Source organism: Lipotes vexillifer, unplaced genomic scaffold, assembly GCF_000442215.2.
Source record: "Lipotes vexillifer unplaced genomic scaffold, Lipotes_vexillifer_v1.1 scaffold946, whole genome shotgun sequence".
Taxonomy (NCBI): Eukaryota; Metazoa; Chordata; class Mammalia; order Artiodactyla; family Lipotidae; genus Lipotes; species Lipotes vexillifer.
Genome location: NW_006776646.1, coordinates 271,320 through 291,558, shown reverse-complemented (window position 1 = coordinate 291,558; position 20,239 = coordinate 271,320). Strand labels below are relative to the sequence as shown.

Genomic DNA, 20,239 nt, shown 5'->3' with positions numbered 1-20,239 from the left:
CTGCACCTCCATTTTATTCCAAACTCTTGATTTTCTTCTGATTTCTTACAAAGCTATTTTTCATATCATCTTCTTCCCTTTCTGGGAACTAAATTTAACATGATATAATTCAACATGATTCTTCCCCTACAGATACAACTCACTTTCTGCATGTTACCCTGGAACCTCTGTACGCTTCCCTGGCACTCTCCACATACCACAGTCACAGATTCAAACTGCAGTTTGATATATCACACATTAAATGCAAACTTCTGCCTCATCTGCATTCTGAAATTCTGAGATGACTGTTATCTATCTACATACAATTTTTTTAATTTAAGGGAAAACAGGTTGTCTTTAGACTGACATTGCCAAGGCACATGCCACTGCCCTGTGCTTAAACATCACTCCTAATGAAATTTTCATGAGGTTACTGTCATCTTGAAACAAGGCCCTGCCAATGGTCAGATTACTGCTCTTAGAGCCTCAGCCCAAAGCAGAACGATAAAGGGTTTGATCCCTAAGTTTAAAACTGATACCAAATACTCACAAGAACTGTATCAAAGTTCAGACCCGTTGACTCACTGGTTCCCATCCTGGGAATCTGTCTTAAGAAAATAATTCAAAAAATTAAAAAATCTATCTGTATGAATATGTTTATTCCAACATCATCCACAAATATGTGAAACACTGAGACCAATGTCACTGTCCAAAAATACAGGAATTGTTATGTAAATTTTGACGAATCAGTTCAGTGGTCACTTATCAAATCATGAAATGAGGCTTATTAAGACTGCATAACTTAGAATAAAGTTTAGAAGCAAATCATAAATGAAAAAAGAGAAACTGCACTTAAAAAACACTAGAATGGAATAATAAATTAATAATTATGAGGGGCTTTCCTGGTGGCGCAGTGGTTAAGAATCTGCCTGCCAGTGCAGGGGACACGGGTTCGAGCCCTGGTCCGGGAGGATCCCACATGCTGCGGAGCAACTAAGTCTGTGTGCCACAACTACTGAGCCTGTTCTCTGAAGCCCGCGAGCCACAACTACTGAGCCCATGTGCCACAACTACTGAGGCCTGCACGCCTAGAGCCCATGCTCCGCAACAAGATAAGCCACCACAATGAGAAGCCCATGCACCGCAACAAAGAGTAGCCCCCACTCTCAGCAACTAGAGAAAGCCTGCGTGCAGCAGCAAAAGACCCAATGCAGCCAAAAATTAAATAAATGAATAAATAAAGAAAATTTTTAAAATAATCAATTGATATAGAAATTCTTTTCCTTAAAAAGTTAAAAAAATATTGTTTTACTTTTGATTTTACAATAAACAAAATTGGAAGAAAGTAAATAATACCAGGAAACCTCTTCTCTGAGGCCAAACAAAAGTCTGAAAGCCTGGATTTTCCTATTCTTATGTAGAAAATTAAATCATTTTCAGAATCAGCAGGACCACACCATCTAAGACTAAAGGTGAAAATTACACAATTGGAATGTTTGAAACTTGCTTTGGACAGATGTCAAATCATGCCCAATGGCTTTGAGGGGATACAATAGCCAGAAGAAAAAGAAACGGTAAAAAAGTTGTTATATTACAAACCACTTGTTCTCGAAACCAAGATTATGTAAACTGTACCTGATTAGAAGTTCAAAGATCAGAAGTCATAAATGGAAAAGGAATCAGAAAAAGAGCCACCTTGGGACCAGATGTATTCTTTCAGCCTTAAGAGTTAATGTTTTTCTATCCCTTAGTGAAGAGGAATTAGGTGTTATTGTCAGAATCCACTGACTTTTTAGAGGAGAAAACTACAGTGGCATTATTACCCCATCCCCAGGAGGAGGTACTGCTGTCCCTTCTTGGCACCATCAAGGTGCTCACATCAGAAGACATGAAATGTGTAGCATTTTTGGTATAGAAAGTGTGCCTCCTCCTTACAATAATCCTTCCTCATAAAACCCCATCCTTGTCTTTAAAAAAACTTCTCTTGTGATTAAAGTGTGAAAATTTTTGTTGAAAAGTCAAACAAACAAAAAATTCCAATGTGAACAATGTTCCATGTCAATTGTACATGTCCTGGGTCTGATCCATTTTCTTTATTTTGTAATTAATTGCCTAAATGCTTTAAGAAGCTTCTGGCTTCATTAAACAATCTGGAAACAGTAAGAATTTTTCGCAAAGAATTAGCTGTCAAATTATTCCTCTAATAATGTATTGTTTCCTGATGCTAGTGTTGAGATGCCAAGGCACTCTGAGAGATAACTTTTGGAAAATTTGAGCTCAAAGCTTTTAAATAGTATACGATATTGTTTTTTTAACCAGGTGTTAAGCAGAGGACAAGGCCAGCAAGAAAAGGAGGACACAGTAATGGAGTTGCCAGTAACAACTCTGGGCGTTCTTTCTGACATTGGCACATTAATGTTGGCAAAAGGGTTCCCAGCAACTGCAGAACAGTAATTAGGCTGGATATTTTTTTTCCAAAAGGAAAAAAACCTCCATTTCTGTGTAAATTAAGAATTCCACATGTTAGAATAAGATGAGAAAAAATATAAATTAGAAAAATATAGAAAAGCTAATCTAAAGTAGGTTATCAGATGTTAAATTCTCTAAATGGTAAAAGAACTTTCAAAATTTCACCTCCAAGGAAAAAGAAAAAGAAGTTGTCTAAGCTGATGTGTTTACTTGGGTCTCAATATCTTAGTCTAAAGCTGCACCATCCAATATGGTAGCTACTGGCCATGTGTGGCTATTGGGCACTAGTCCAAATTGATATGTGGTATATGTGTAGAACACACACTGGATTTCAAAGATTTAGAATGGAAAAAAAAAACAATGTAAAGTGTCTCAATATTTTGCATACAGAAATTGAAATTATAATATTTTATATATACCAGATTAAATAAAAACATTATCGGGGGGAGGAGTTAAGACAGAGGTGTGGGAAGACACGGAGTTAGCGTCTCCCCACAACTAGGGCACCTGCTAGCCGCTGGTAGGAGACCCTGATGCCCAAGGAGACAGAAGGAACCCCAGAGTGAATCAGTAGGACACAGGGGGACTTGGCGGGGAGAAGTGGAGGCCAGACAAGATCAGCACCCCTGAGGCCAGGGAGATCAGGAGAGGCAGGTGGGAGGGGCCTTCCCAGACCAGAGAAGCAGGAGAGGAGACGAGGGCATTTACTCTGCCCACTCGAGCCCAGGAAGTCTACTAAGCTCCCAGGTGAGGTCCCCTGCCCTCTGAGACCAGGGGTGGGAGGCACGCCTGGGCCCCTTCTGTTCCTTAGCCTAAGCCCCACCCCCCACAGTCCCCAGGGCCTTTTCCAGCCCTGTGGGTCCTGAGCATTGGCTCCGCCCACCACCCAAACCTTGCCCTTGCTTAGGACCCGCTCTCCACAGTCAAGGCCTTCCCCACCGCCCCCACCCCCCCCGTTTTTTTTTTCTTCTTTTCCCTCCTCCTCTTTTTTATTACTGTGGTACTGATGTACCTTCCAGTTGCTGACTCATCTATATTTTTATTTTTAATTCTTTTTCTATATCTCTTAGCTTCCTAGTCTAATTTTATTTTTTACTTTGTTATTGTTCTCTTTTTTTTTTTTTGGCCAACCCACATGGCTCCTGTGGTGGGAGCTCTGAGTCCAAACCACTGGACTAACAGAGAACCTCAGACTCAGGGAATATTCATTGGAGTGAGGTCTCACAGAGTTCTTCATCTCAGCACCAAGATCCAGCTCTACCGAATAGCCTACAAACTCCAGTGCTGGAAGCCTCAGGCCAAACAACCAATAAAACAGGAAAACAATCCCACTCATAAAAAAAAAAAGAAATAAGACAGCAAAGCAAGGAGCAAGGTAAAAACCTATAAGACCAAATAAATGAAGAGGAAATAGGCAATCTACCTGAAAAAGAATTCAGAGTAACAATAGTAAAGGTGGTCCAGAATCTCAGAAATAGAATGGAAGCATGGATTGAGAAAAATACAAGAAATGTTTAACAAAGATCTAGAAGAACTAAAGAACAAAAAAGAGAGATGAATAACACAATGAACTGAAATGAAAAATACACTAGAAGGAATCAATAACAGAATAACTGAGGCAGAATGAATAAGTGAGCTGGAAGACAAAATGGTGGAACTAACTGCCAAGGAGCAGAATAAAGTAAAAAGAATGAAATGAATTGCAGACAACTCAGAGACCTCAGGGACAACACTAAACACACCAACATTTGAATTATAGGGGTCCCAGTAGAAAAGAGAAAAAGAAAGGGTCTGAGAAAATATTTAAAGAGATTATAGTGGAAAACTTCCCTAACATGGGAAAAGAAATAGTCACCCAAGTCTGGGAAGCACAGAAAGTCCCATACAGGATAAACCCTGGGAAAAACACACCAAGACACATATTAATCAAACTAACAAAAGTTAAATTCAAAGAAAAAGTATTAAAAGCATTAAAAAAGGGAAAAACAAAAAATAACCTACAAAGGAATCCCCATAAGGTTATCAGCTGATTTTTCAGTGGAAATTCTGCAGGCCAGAAGGGAGTGGCAGGATATTCTTAAAATGATGAAAGAGAAAAACCTACAGCCAAGATTACACTACCCAGCAAGAGTCTAATTCAAATTCAATGGAGAAGTCAAAAGCTTTTCAGACAAGCAAAAGCTAAGAGAATTCAGCACCACCAAACCAGCTTTACAACAAATGCTAAAGAACCTTCTCTAAGTGGAAAACACAAGAGAAGAAAAAGACCCACAAAAACAAACCCAAAACAATTAAGAAAATGGTAACAGGGACATACATATTGATAATAACCTTGAATGTAAATGGATTAAATGCCCCAACGGAAAGACACAGACTGTTCAATAGATACAACAACAAGACCCATATATATGCTCTCTATAAAAGACCCACTTCACACCTAGGGACACATACCGACTGAAAGTGAAGGGATGGAAAAAGATATTCCATGCAAATGCAAATCAAAAGAAAGCTGGAGTAGCAATACTTGTATCAGATAAACAGACTTTAAAATAAAGACTGCTACAAGAGATACGGAGGGACACCACATATTGATCAAAGGATCAATGAAAGAAGAAGATATAACAATTATAAATGTTTATGCACCCAACAGAGGAGCACCTCAATACATAAGGCAAATGCTGACAACCATGAAAGGAGAAATTGACAGTAACACAAAAATAGTAGCGGACTTTAACACCCCACTTATACCAATGGACAGATCATCCAAGCAGAAAATAAATACAGAAACAAAAGTTTTAAATGATACAATAGACCACATACATCTAATTGATATTTATACAACATTCCACCCCAAAGTGGCAGAATACACTTTCTTCTCAAGCGCACATGGAACATTCTCCAGGATAGATCATGTCTTGGGTCACAAATGAAGCCTTGGAATATTTAAGAAAATTGAAATCATATCAAGCATCTTTTCTGACCACAATGCTATGAGACTGGAAATCAATTACAGGAAAAAAACCTGTAAAAAACACAAATACATGGAGGCTAAACAGTGTGCTACTAAATAACCAGGAGATCACCGAAGAAATCAAAGAAGAAATTTAAAAATATATAGAAAAAAAAATGACAACGAAAACACGACAACCCAAAACCTACGGGACGCAGCAAAAGCAGTTCAAGGAGTGAAGTTTACAGCAATTCAATCTCACCTCAAGAAACAACAAAAATCTCAAATACACAATCTAAACTGCACTTAAAACAACTACAGAAAGAAGAACAAAGAAAACCAAAAATCAGTACAAAGAAAGGAATCATAAAGATCAGAGCAGAAATAAATGAAACAGAAATGAAGAAAACAATAGCAAAGATCAATAAAACTAAAAGCTGGTTCTTTGAGAAGATAAACAAACTTGATAAACCCTTAGCCCGACTCATGAAGAAAAAAAGGGAGAGGATGCAAATCAATAAAATTAGAAATGAAAAAGGAGAAATCACAACTGACACTGGAGAAATACAAAGGATTATAAGAGACTACTACAAACAACTATATTCCAATAAATGGACAACCACAAAGAAATGGACAAATTCTTGGAAAGGTACAATTTTCCAAGACTGAACCAGGAAGAATTAGAAAATATAAACAAACCTATTGGGCTTCCCCGGTGGCGCAGTGGTTGAGAGTCCGCCTGCCGATGCAGGGGACACTGGTTCGTGCCCCGGTCCGGGAAGATCCCACATGCCGTGGAGCGGCTGGGCCCGTAAGCCATGGCCGCTGAGCCTGCATGTCTGGAGCCTGTGCTCCACAATGGGAGAGTTCACAACAGTGAGAGGCCCGCGTACCGCAAAACAAACAAACAAAAAAAACAGACCTATCACAAGTAATGAAATTGAAACTGTAATTAAAAATCTTCCAACAAACAGAAGTCCAGGACAAGATGGCTTCACAGGCAAATTCTATCAAACGTTTAGACAAGAGCTAACAACGACACTTCTCAAACTCTTCCAAAAAATTGCAGAGGGAGAAACACTCCGAAATTCATTCTACAAAGCCCCCATCACCCTGATACCAAAACCAGAAAAAGATATCACAAAAAAAGAAAATTACACATCAATATCACTGATGAACGTAGATGCAAAAATCCTGAACAAAATACTAGTGAACAGAATCCAACAGCACATTAAAAGGATCATACACCATGATCAAGTGGGATTTATCCCAGGGATAAAAGGATTCTTCAATATATGCAAATCAATCAATGTGATACACCATATTAACAAATTGAAGAATAAAAACCATAGGATCATCTCAATAGATGCAGAAAAAACTTTGCCAAATTCAACACCCATTTATGATAAAAACTCTCCAGAAAATAGGCAGAGAGGGAAACTACCTCAACATAATAAAGGCCATATATGTCAAACCCACAGCTAGCATCATACTCAATGGTGAAAAATGGAAAGCATTTCCACTAGGATCAGGAAAAAGACAAGAATGTCCACTCTCACCACACTTATTCAACACAGTTTTGGAAGTCCTAGCCACAGATATCAGAGAAGAAAAAGAAATAAAAGGAATACAAATTGGAAAAGAAGTAAAATTGTCGCTATTTGCTGATGACATGACACTATACATAGAAAATTCTAAAGATGCCACCAGAGAGCTACTTGAACTAATCAATGAATTGCATAAGGTTGCAGGATACAAAATTAATGCACAGAAATCTCTGGCATTCTTGTACAGCAACAACAAAAAATCAGAAAAAGAAATTAAGGAAACACTCCCATTTACCACTGCAACAAAAAGAATAAAATACCAACGAATAAACCTGCCTAAGGAGGTGAAGACTTGTACTCAGAAAACTATAAGACACTGATGAAAGAAATCAAAGATGACATAAACAGATGGAGAAATATACCATGTTCTTGGATTGGAAGAATCAATATTGTGATAAATGACTATACTACCCAAAGCAATCTACAGATTCAGTGCAATTCCTATCAAATTACCAATGGCATTTTTTACAGAAATAGAACAAAAATCTTACAATTCATATGGAAACACAAAAGACCCCGAATAGCCAAAGCAATCTTGGGAAAGAAAAATGGAGTTGGAGGAAGCAGGCTCCCCGACTTCAAACTGTACCACAAAGCTACAGTAATCAATACATTATGGTACCAGCACAAAAACAGAAATATAGATCAATGGTACAGAATTGAATGCCCAGAGATAAACCCACGCACATATGGGCACCTAATTTACGACAAAGGAGGCAAGAACATACAATGGAGAAAAGACAGCCTCTTCAATAAGTGGTTTTGGGAAAACTGGACAGCTACATGTAAAAGAATGAAATTAGAACACTACCTAACACCATACAGAAAAATAAACTCCAAATGGATTAAAGACTTAAATGTGAGACCAGACACAATAAAACTTTTAGAGGAAAAACATAGAAAAAACACTCTTTGACATAAACCACAACATCTTTTTTGACCCATCTCCTAGATTAACAGAAATAAAAAAAATAAACAAATGGGACTTAATGAAACTTAAAAGCTTTTGCACAGCAAAGGAAACCATAAACAAGACAAAAAGACAACCCTCAGAATGGGAGAAAATATTTGCAAATGAAACAAGAGACAAAGGATTAATCTCCAAAATATACAAACAGCTCATGGAGATCAATATCAAAAAAAACAAAGAATCCAGTTAAAAAATGGGTGGAAGACCTAAATAGACATTTCACCAAGGAAGACATACAGATGGCCAAGAGGCACATGAAAAGATGCTCAGCATCACTAATTATTAGAGAAATGCAAATCAAACCAACAATGAGGTATCACCTCACACAGGTCAAAATGGCCATTATCAAAAATGCTAGAAACAATAAACACTGGAAAGGGTGTGGTGAAAAGGGAACCCTCCTACATTGTTGGTGGGAATGTAAATTTGATACAATCACTATGGAAAACAGTATGGAGGTTCCTTAAAAAACTAAAAAAAAAAAAAAAAACTAAAAATGGAACTACCATGTGACCCAGCAATACCACTACTGAGCATATACCCTGAGAAAACCATAATTCAAAAGAAGGCATGCACCACAATGTTCACTGCAGCACTATATACAATAGCCAGGACATGGAACCAACTGAAATGTCCATCAACAGATGAACTGATAAAGATGTGGCACTTATATACAATGGAGTATTACTCAGCCATAAAAAGAAATGAAACTGAGTTATTTATAGTGAGGTGGATGGACCTAGAGACTGCCACACAAAGCGAAGTAAGTCAGAAAGAGAAAAACGAATACCACATGCTAACGCATATATATGGAATCTTAAAAAAAAAAAATGGTACTGATGAACCTAGAGGTAGACATAGAGAATGGACTTGATGACATGGGGTGGGAGGGCGAACCTGGGGCAAAGTAAGAGTAGCATCGACATATATACACTACCAATGTAAAATAGCTGGCTGGTGGGAAGCAGCAGCATAGCACAGACAAAACGGCTCGGTGCTTTGTGAGGACCTACAGGGATGGGATAGGGAGGATGGGAGGGAGGCTCAAGTGGGAGGGGATATACGCACATGTGTATGCATATGGCTGACTCGCTTTGTTGTACAACAGAAACTAACCAGGTACTGTGAAGCAATTATTCTCCAATGAAAAACTATTAAAAAATTATTAAATTAATTTCATCTGTTTCTTTTTACTTTTCTTAATGTACCTCCTAATAAATTTACGATGATATATGTGGTTCATATTTTGGCTCTCACTATATTTCCTTTTTTAAAAAAAATTTATTTTATATATATTTTTATACAGCAGGTTCTTATTAGTCATCCATTTTACACACATCAGTGTATACATGTCAATCCCAATCTCCCAATTCATTCCACCACCACCCCCCACCCCCACCGCTTTCCCGCCTTGGTGTCCATACAGCTTTTCTCTACTTCTGTGTCTCAATTTCCACTCTGCAAACTGGTTCACCTGTACCATTTTCTAGGTTCCACATATATGCGTTAATATACGACATTTGTTTTTCCCTTTCTGAGTTACTTCACGCGACAGGACAGTCTCTAGACCCATCCACGTCTCTACAAATGACCCGATTTTGTTCTTTTTATGGCTGAGTAGTATTCCATTGTAAATATGTACCACACCTTCTTTATTCATTCCTCTGTCGATGGGCATTTAGGTTGCTTCCATGACCTGGCTTTGTAAATAGTGCTGCAACGAACATTGGGGCACATGTGTCTTTTTGAATTACGGTTTTCTCTGGGTATATGCACAGTAGTGGAATTGCTGGGTCATATGGTAATTCTATTTTTAGTTTTTTAAGGAACCACCATACTGTTCTCCATAGTGGCTGTATCAAATTACATTCTCAACAACAGAGCAAGAGGGTTCCCTTCTCTCCACACCCTCTCCAGGATTTGCTGTTTGTAGATTTTCTAATGATACCCATTCTGACTGGTGTGAGGTGATACCTCAGTGTAGTTTTGATTTGCATTTCTCTAACAGTGATGTTGAGCAGCTTTTCATGTGCCTCTTGGCGATCTGTATGTCTTCTTTGGAGAAATGTCTATTTAGGTCTTCTGTCCATTTTTGAATTGGGTTGTTTGTTTTTTTAATATTGAGCTGCATGAGCTGTTTATATATTTTGGAGATTAATCCTTCATCCGTTGATTCATTTTCAAATGTTTTCTCCCATTCTGAGGGTTGTCTTTTTGTCTTGTTTATGGTTTCCTTTGCTGTGCAAAAGCTTTGAAGTTTCATTAAGTCCCATTTGTTTAGTTTTGTTTTTATTTCCATTACTCTAGGAGATGGATTAATAAATATCTTGCTGTGATTTATATCAAAGAGTGTTCTTCCTACGTTTTTTTCTAAGAGTTTTATAGTGTCCGGTCTTACATTTAGGTCTCTAACCCATTATGAGTTTATTTTTGTGTATGGTGTTAGGGAATGTTCTCACTTCATTCTTTTACATGTAGCTGTCCATTTTTCCCAGTACCACTTACTGAAGAGACTGTCTTTTCTCCATTGTATATCCTTGTCTCCTTTATCATAGATTAGTTGACCATAGGTGCATGGGTTTTTCTCTGGGCTTTCTATCCCGTTCCATTGACCTATATTTATGGTTTTGTGCCAGTACCATATTGTCTTGATTACTGTAGCTTTGTAGTATAGTCTGAAGTCAGGGAGTGTGATTCCTCCAGTGCCGTTTTTTTCCCTCAGGACAGCTTTAGCTATGGAGGGTCCTCTTTGTCGCCATACAAATTTTCAGATTTTCTGTTGTAGTTCTGTAAAAAATGCCATTGGTACGTTGATAGGGATTGCACTGAATCTGTAGATTGCTTTGGGTAGTAGAGTCATTTTCACAATATTGATTCTTCCAATCCAAGAACATGGTATATCTCTCCATCTGTTGGTATCATCTTTAATTTCTTTCATCAGTGTCTTATAGTTTTCGGCATACAGGTCTTTTCTCTCCCTAGGTAAGTTTATTCCTAGGTATTTTATTCTTTTTGTTCCAGTGGTAAATGGGGTTGTTTCCTTAATTTCTCTTTCAGATTTTTCATCATTAGTGTATAGGAGTGCAAGAGATTTCTGTGCATTAATTTTGTATCCTGAAACTTTACCAAATTCAATGATTAGCTCTAGCAGTTTCTGGGTGGAATCTTTAGGATTCTTTATGTATAGTAACATGTCATCTGCAAACAGTGAGTTTTACCTCTTCTTTGCCAATTTGTATTCCTTTTATTGCTTTTTCTTCTCTGATTGCAGTGGCTAGGACTTCCAAAACTATGCTGAATAACAGTGGTGAGAGTGGACATCCTTGCCTTGTTCCTGATCTTAGAGGAAATGCTTTCAGTTTTTCACCACTGAGAATGTTTGCCATGGGTTTGTCATATATGGCCTTTATTATGTTGAGGTAGGTTCCCTCTATGCCCACTTTCTGGAGAGTTTTTATCATAAATGGGTGTTGAATTTTGTCAAAAGCTTTTTCTGCATCTATTGAGATGATCATATGGTTTTTATTCTTCAATTTTTTAATATGGTGTATCGCATTGATTGATTTGCATATATTGAAGAATCCTTTTATCCCTGGGATCAATCCCACTTGATCATGGTGTATGATCCTTTTAATGTGCTGTTGGATTCTGTTTGCCAGTATTTTGTTGAGGATTTTTGCAATAATATTCATCAGTGATATTGGTCTGTAATTTTCTTTTTTTGTAGTACCTTTGTCTGGTTTTGGTATCAGGGTGATGGTGGCCTCATGGAATGAGTTTGGAAGTTTTCCTTCCTTTGCAATTTTTTGGAAGAGTTTGAGAAGGATAGGTGTTAGCTCTTCTCTAAATGTTTGATAGAATTCAGCTGTGAAGCCATCTTGTCCTGGACTTTTGTTTGTTGGAAGATTTTTAACCACAGTTTCAATTTCATTCCTTGTGATTGGTCTGTTCAGGTTTTCTATTTCTTCCTGGTTCAGTCTTGTAAGGTTATACGTTTCTAAGAATTTGTCCACTTCTTCCAGGTTGTCCATTTCACTGGCATAGAGTTGCCTGTAGTAGTCTCTTCGGATGCTTTGTATTTCTGCGGTGTCTGTTGTAACTTCTCCTTTTTCATTTCTAATTTTACTGATTTGAGTCCTCTCCCTCTTTTCTTGATGAGTCTGGCTAATGGTTTCTCAATTTTTTTTATTTTCTCAAAGAACCAGCTTTTAGTTTTATTGATCTTTGCTACTGTTTTCTTTGTTTCTATTTCATTTATTTCTGCGCTGATCTTTATGACTTCTTTCCTTCTGCTAACTTGGGTTTTGTTTGTTCTTCTTTCTCTAATTCCTTTAGGTGTAACATTAGATTGTTTATTTGAGATTATTCTTATTTCTTGAGGTAGGCTTGAATAGCTATAAACTTCCCTCTTAGAACTGCTTTTGCTGCATCCCATAGGTTTTGGATCGTTGGGTGTTCATTGTCATTTGTCGCTAGGTATTTTTTGATTTCCTCTTTGATTTCTTTAGTGATCTCTTGCTTATTTAGTAAGATATTGTTTAGCCTTCATGTGTTTGTGTTTTTTACAGTTTTTCCCTGCAATTGATTTCTAATTTCATAGTATTGTGGTAAGAAAAGATGCTTGATATGATTTCAATTTTCTTAAGCTTACTGAGGCTTGATTTGTGACCCAAGATATGATCTATCCTGGAGAATGTTCCATGCGCCCTGAGTAGAAAGTATAATCTGCTGTTCTTGGATGGAATGTCCTATAAATATCAATTAAATCTATCTGGTCTATTGTGTCATTTAAAGCTTGTGTTTCCTTATTAATTTTCTGTATGGATGATCTGTCCATTGGTGTAAGTAAGGTGTTAAAGTCTCCCAATATTTTTGTGTTACTGGCGATTTCCTGTTTTAGAGCTGTTAGCAGTTGCCTTATGTATTGAGGTGCTCCTATGTTGGGTGCACATATAATTGTTATATCTTCTCCTTGGATTGATCCCTTGATCATTATGTAGTGCCCTTCCTTGTCTCTTGTAACATTCTTTATTTTAAAGTCTATTTTATCTGATATGAGTATTGCTACTCCAGCTTTCTTTTGATTTCCATTTGCATGGAATATTTTTTCCATCCCCTCACTTTCAATCTGTATGTGTCCCTAGGTCTGAAGTGGGTCTCTTGTAGACAGCATATATATGGGTCTTGTTTTTGTATCCATTCAGCGAGCCTGTGTCTTTTGGTTGGATCATTTAATCCATTCACGTTTAAGGTAATTATCAATATGTATGTTCCTATTACCATTTTCTTAACTGTTTTGGGTTTGTTTTTGTAGGTCCTTTTCTTCTCTTATGTTTCCCACTTAGAGGAATTCTTTTAGCATTTGTTGTAGAGCTGGTTTGGTGGTGCTGAATTCTCTTAGCTTTTGCTTGTCTGTAAAGCTTTTGATTTCTCCATCAAATCTGAATGAGATCCTTGCTGGGTAGAGTAATCTTGGTTGTAGGTTCTTCCCTTTCATCACTTTAAGTATATCATTCCACTCCCTTCTAGCTTGTAGAGTTTCTGCTCAGAAATCCTCTGTTAACCTTATGGGAGTTCCCTTGCATGTTATCTGTCGCTTTTCCCTTGCCGCTTTCAATAATTTTTCTTTGTCTTTAATTTTTGCCAATTTGATTACTGTGTGTCTCAGCATATTTCTCCTTGGGCTTATCCTGTATGGGAATCTCTGTGCTTCCTGGACTTGGGTGGCTATTTCCTTTCCCATGTTAGGGAAGTTTTCGACTATAATCTCTTCAAATATTTTCTCGGGTCCTTTTCTCTCTCTTCTCCTATGAGTTCTCTTATGCTTTCTTCATTTCTTTTCTTTCTTTTTTCTTTATTGTGCTCCACAGCACTGAATTCCCCCATTCTGTCTTCCAGGTCACTTATCCGTTCTTCTGCCTCAGTTACTCTGCTATTGATTCCTTCTAGTGTATTTTTCATTTCAGTTATTGTGTTGTTCATCTCTGTTTGTTTGTTTTTTAATTCTTCTAGATCTTTGTTAAACATTTCTTGCATCTTCTTGATCTTTGTCTCCATTATTTTTCTGAGGTCCTGGATCATCTTCACTATCATTATTCTGAATTCTCTTTCTGAAAGATTGCCTATCTCTGTTTCATTTAGTTGTTTTTCTGGGGTTTTATCTTGTTCCTTCATCTGGTACATAGTCCTCTGCCCTTTCATTTTGTCTTCTCTCCTGTGAATGTGGTTTTTGTTCCACAGGCTGCAGGACTGTAGTTCTTCTTGCTTCTGCTGTCTGCCCTCTAGTGGATGAGGCTATCCGGCTCTCACTATATTTCTATTGCACCACAATGGTTCATGAAATGAATCAGACTAGATTGAATTCCTTTAAAATCCCTTCTAGCTCTAAAGGTAACCCTCTTGCACTGTTGCTGGGAATGTAAATTGATAGAGCCACTATGGAGAATAGTATGGAGGTTCCTTAAAAATCTAAAAATAGAACTACCATATGCCCCAGAAATCCCACTATTGGGCATATACCCTGAGAAAACCATAATTCAAAAAGAGATATGTACCACAATGTTCACTGCAGCACTATTTACAGTAGCCAGGATATGGAAGCAACCTAAGTGTCCATCGACAGATGAATGGATAAAGAAGATGTGGCACCTATATACAATGGAATACTACTCAGACATAAAAAGAAATGGAGTTATTTGTAGTGAGGTGGATGGACCTAGAGTCTGTCATACAGAGTGAAGTAACTCAGAAAGAGAAAAACAAATACCATATGCTAACACATATATATGGAATCTGAAACAAACAAACAAACAAAATGATTCTGATGAACCTAGGGCCAGGACAGGAGTAAAGACACAGATGTAGAGGATGGACTTGAGGACATGGGGAGTGGGGAGGGTAAGCTGGGACAAAGTGAGAGAGTAGCATTGACATATATACACTAACAAATGTAAAATACATAGCTAGTGGGAAGCAACTGCATAGCACAGGGCGATCAGCTCGGTGCTTTGTGACCACCTAGAGGGGTGGGATAGGGAGGGTGGGAGGAAGACGCAAGAGGGAGGGGATATGGGGATATATGTATACATACAGCTGATTCACTTTGTTACACAGCAGAAACTAATACAACATTGTAAAGCAATTATACTCCAATAAAGATGTTAAAAAAATAAATCCCGTCTAGCTCTATCTAGCATGCTGACACTAAGAGACTATAGGTTCAAGCTAATACGTTTTAATTTCAAAGTTACTTTAGAGAAATCCAGGGTTAATTACTATTTCATATTTCTCCACACTTTTTCACCCATGCCCCCTACTGTTTTCTCAATTCTGTTTCCTATGGATCCCCAATAGCCAAGAAAAATGAATGTCCATTTATTTATTTATAAGCTGCAGGTATACAGTTCATAAGGCCATTCTGAATTGTCATTCAGTCATATTCCTCTGAATCACCTGTGGAACATATAAAAAATATTGATTCCTAGGCTTGATATCTGGAGATTCTGACTCAGTACATTTGGTATGAGATAGGATCCTATACTTCTCAAGAAGCTACCTACATCACTCAGAGGCTCAGCCAGGTTTGGGAATCAGTTGTCTAGCCTAACTTACTTCATCTGTAGCTGGGGTAAAATTAATTGTTCTAGAGACAAGGCCTGGTGGCCCCCAACCTGGAGCAAGGATGTAGAGCTCCTAACTCCAGCTCACTGCCATTGTTGACACCTGTTCTTACAAACAATCATATTACTCACTCCTCAAGAGCTCCAGCCATCAGTATATCTTCCTTGTCAGTTTTAACATCCAACTCAGGTTCTCCACTAAGCAGAAGCTTCAAGTTATAAATAACCAGCAAAGTACCTAGTGGAAAAATAGATATTTGACTCGTCAATATTTAACTATACTATGTGTTAGTCATGGTGCTATTATCTCACCTATGGAATTAAGCCTGCTATAGACCAAATTTCTTTTTGTACTTCAGTAAATAATATGCTTGGATAAGTTCCAAGATATACGTCTTATAGCAAATTCCACTCTCTGCCAAAGAGTGTTGAGTTTCTACAGTAGAGCGCTTCTTTTTACTATTCATTATGTCTTTCAATGTGGATTCTTAAACTTTGGAACTCTTTTCATAATTTGCATTACAAAAACTGTTAGAAGACTGAACCAAATTTGTATTATAGGCAAAGCTCTCACTGGCAGAACTGAAATCAATGCACATAAGAACAAAGATGAATTTTCAACATTTGTATAAATCTGAAGTACTCCTTTTAGACCCTGAAACAGGTGTTGGCAAACTTTTTCTGTAAAGGGCCAGATAATAAATAGTTCAGGCTTTGCAGGCCTCTCACATCTACTCACAACTCAACTCCACAGCTGTAGCATGAAAGCTGCCATAGGGAATACACAAATGAACGATGTGGCTATTTCCAATAAAAATTTATTAACAAAAACAGCTATGGGGCCGATATGACCTGCAGGTGCTAGAGTTTGCTGACCCCTGCTCTAAAGCACAGTAAACAAAAAAATCCAGATTCTTTATGAAATTGATTATAATATCAAGACAAACACCATTGTCAGAGAAATTTTAAGAACAACCAATTACACTTTTTTTGGTAATACTAAAACAGAAGGGAGAAGAGCAGAGTGACAGAATTTGGACTTGGACTTGGGAGCCTAAATACTTGGGTCTACATCCTGGATCAACCACTTACTAGCACAATGACCTCAGGTAAGTTTCCTAACCTCTCTGAACCTAAGTTTTCTAATCTATATGATGGAGCTCATGAGGTACCTAAAACACTGAGTTGTTTAGAGGATTAAGTGAGTTAATTTTTATAAAGCATTTAGAAAAGTATTCAGGAAACAGTACATCTTTCATTTATATGAGTATTTCACAATTAGAAGGCAACTAAGAGATTATATTAACTGTCCATAAAGTATGCCACATATGTTAATGAAATGAATATTTATTTTATTGCCACTATTTTTCCGCTGTGAGAAAAGGAAAAGGATGACATAAAACATCACTTTTAAACAAAATGACACAGGTTTAGAGAAGAAAATTTGAAGGTAACACAGGCCAAGTCACAAAAAAAATTCTCAGAATTTTGCTATAAGCATACATAAAACAGAATTTTAATATAAACATAACAGAATTTTGCATAAAAACATTACAAAAAGTAGAATGCAAATAGTTTTCTCTAGAGTAGGAATCTTTTTGCTTCCAGATATGAAAAGTGGTAGAAGTCTGGAGAAAGACTGGCACAGAAACCTGGATTCGTTATTTTATAAATTGCTAACTCTCTTATAAACCCTGGCATCATCTAATCTTGGATGCTGCAGTAAAGCATCTGGTGCAGAGACTGTGATTCCCTGCGGTAATAGCCTGTATCATCCTCTTCTTATCCAGTTTCACTAAGCTCACACAAGTACAAACCTTTCTCCCAATGTCAGGGACTTAAGAATTATTCCCGTTTGGATTCTCCTGAAACAAAACTTATATAAATAAAATGAATAACTGCCCCATATGAGACTCCATGTGATACTATAAATAGAAGAAAAAATGAAATCATATTTATAGTCTTTCATAAGACACTGAAAACAAACACTTTCACATCAAAATTTCAGGGTTGTGATGATCTTACCACATTTCCCATAGATCACATCAAACTGCTGCATCAATTCAGCTTCAGTTTTAAACGGAGAATACTTAAAAATTATAGACAATTCCGTTGAGAATTTCTGAGGATCATCTGTGACAGATTCTCTGGTTCTTGTTAACCATGAAGGTATTGGAACCACAACCTATTAAAAAAACACACATCAATTTACTATGAAATACACAAAGAAAAAACATCATTCTTTTGTCTGATCCTAATTCAGTTCATTTACCATCCAGCCAAATTATAAAACACTACGTTAAATGTTTATTTTTCCCAGGTATTCCAGTTTTATAAGGAAGAGACACATGACAAACATGTATACTTGGAGTTTTATTCTAAAATGTTCCACTGTAGAATGTAGGAACAGATGGAATCTACCTCAGCCCCCTATGGAATTATGGGTAGAATGGCAGAGGGGACAACAGTATCAGCATTTTAGAAGCTGAAAAGCATATCCAAGTATGACAGCATATCCAAGAAGTATGACAGCATATCCAAGTAACCAATCTAAAGCCCATGCCAGGCAGGAGAAGCACTAGCCTGATTTACAATTCAGAATCTGCTAAAAGGCTCAGAGATTGATGGCATGAATTAACTCTGGAGGTAGGGTAAAAGGAGAAGAGAGCTAGAAGTAGCATCCAGATCCCCACCTGGCAATAGCTCCTCCCCCACCTCCACAGGGACTGATGTTTATTAACTGGAAAGAGAGGAACAAAGCATGTCTGGATTAGAGGATATATCAGGCACAGTTGGCAGGGGACCTTACTTAGATTAGAGGGATTAAATAAAAGTATACATATTGGATGCTGAGAACCCCAAATCTCTTCTCTCATTTGGCTCCCAGGAAGCTGTCAGCTAGACCTTCAGGCAGAAGCCTGTAAGAATCTTCTTTGAGATATCTGACCAGCCCAGAAGGAAAGACATGAGGCAAATTACATTGAGGATTTTCCAATAAACCATCCCAGTTAGATCCCATTATTGTGACCTGCATAGCTGTCAAGCCCCACCCACACTCTCAGAGCTTTCAATTGGCACTTTATTGAACTAATCTTTAAAGTGTTCAGGATTTACAGTCATCTAAGAAAAGCCTCTAATGTGACAGACAGAGACCAAATAAACAAGCACAAACAAAGCAACTCAGTGGTAACAAACACCATAAGAGGAAGATGAAAATTTCAGGGGAAGAAAATCAACCATAGTTAATATCTTCAGAGCTCTAAGAAGAAATACTGTATCCATGAAACAAGAACTACATATCTTTAAAAAGGAATATTGAGAGACTAAAAAGAGTCCTTAGAAGTAAAGAATATGATTACAGAAAAAATTTTCTTTTTAAGGGTTGGAAGATAAATGTAAGAAAATCTCCCAGAAAACAAAACAAAAATATAAAGGACAGAAAACAGAAGAGAAAGGGTTAGAAAACTAAAGAACTGTCTCTAGACATCCAAGAGCTAAGAACAGGTGTTGTAAAAGGAGAGAAAAGATAATATGGATGGAAGAAAATCATGAAATATTACAGGAAAATATCCCAGAACTAAAGGACAAGAGTTTCCAGACTGGAAATGTTCAACAAGCACCCAGCATGATGGGTACAAATAGACCCGCCCAAAGGCAAAACACTGAAATCAGAACAGAGGGGGGGAAAAGCCCTCCCAAAAATAGAGGGGGAGGGGAGAAGAATGGGTCACCTAGAAAACTCAGGAATTTAAATGGCTTCAGACTTCTCAACACTAGAAATTATAAGATCATGGAGCAATGCCTTCAAAATCCTGAAAGAAAACTAATTCCAAGAAAAAATATCAAGCCAAACTATCATTAAGTGTTTGGGTGGGATAAAAACATTTTCATGCATGTGAAGTCTCAAAATATTTTACCCCTCATGTACTCTTGCTGAGAAAGCTAATGGAGGATATGTTACACCAAGAAGAGGGAGCACACTAGGAAAGACCTGACACAGAAGAGAAGTAAAGAGAATTGCCAGAATGATGGCAGGGGCATATCCCCAGGATGGCAGCTGAATACCAGCCATGGAAAGAAGGAATGTGAGGTGCAGCACATAAGAAGATTTCAGAGTAGAGTTCTTCAAGACGGTGGAACCATCAAAATAACAGGTTGAGACTGGGGTTAACACAGAGATAAAAGACATATAAGACCAAGCAAATATTCAGTGATAGCGATAAGCATACAGAACACTAAGCAGGCAATTAGTAATTATTAATTAAAAGTTTTGCAGGAGAGAGAAAAATCATAGTCTATGACATGGTATAATTGTATGTAGTACCTATATAGTCTCTAATGTAAATAGTGAATGTTGGCACAACCAAAATTACAACTGAGCCATATTGAGGGTGGAGAATTGGAAGGGTATGTATGTGTGATGGGAGCAAAGAAAAAGAAACAGATAAATCCTCCCCTTTTACAGTGGGAGGTTAATAGAATAGATAATGCCTAAATCAAATCAAGAAGTAGCAATATAAGCATGTTATATAGAGATTTACAGGAAAATAGCAAAAGAATCAGCTAATACTGTTGCAAGAGACTGCCTCTGTAGAAGTGGAAATGGAAAGGGGCTGCAGGCTTTAGTTTAAAAAAAATAAAAGGA

General features: G+C 37.5%; 1 protein-coding gene across 1 annotated transcript in view; it reads right to left on the bottom strand.

The window, feature by feature from the left end:
• The window catches only part of MORC1 (MORC family CW-type zinc finger 1), a 178,708-nt gene that overhangs the window by 146,672 nt on the left and 11,797 nt on the right, over positions 1-20,239 (bottom strand). Inside the window, 2 exon segments of the mRNA XM_007450543.1 lie at positions 15,727-15,832; positions 17,620-17,779. Coding sequence (XP_007450605.1) covers positions 15,727-15,832; positions 17,620-17,779 — 266 coding nt within the window.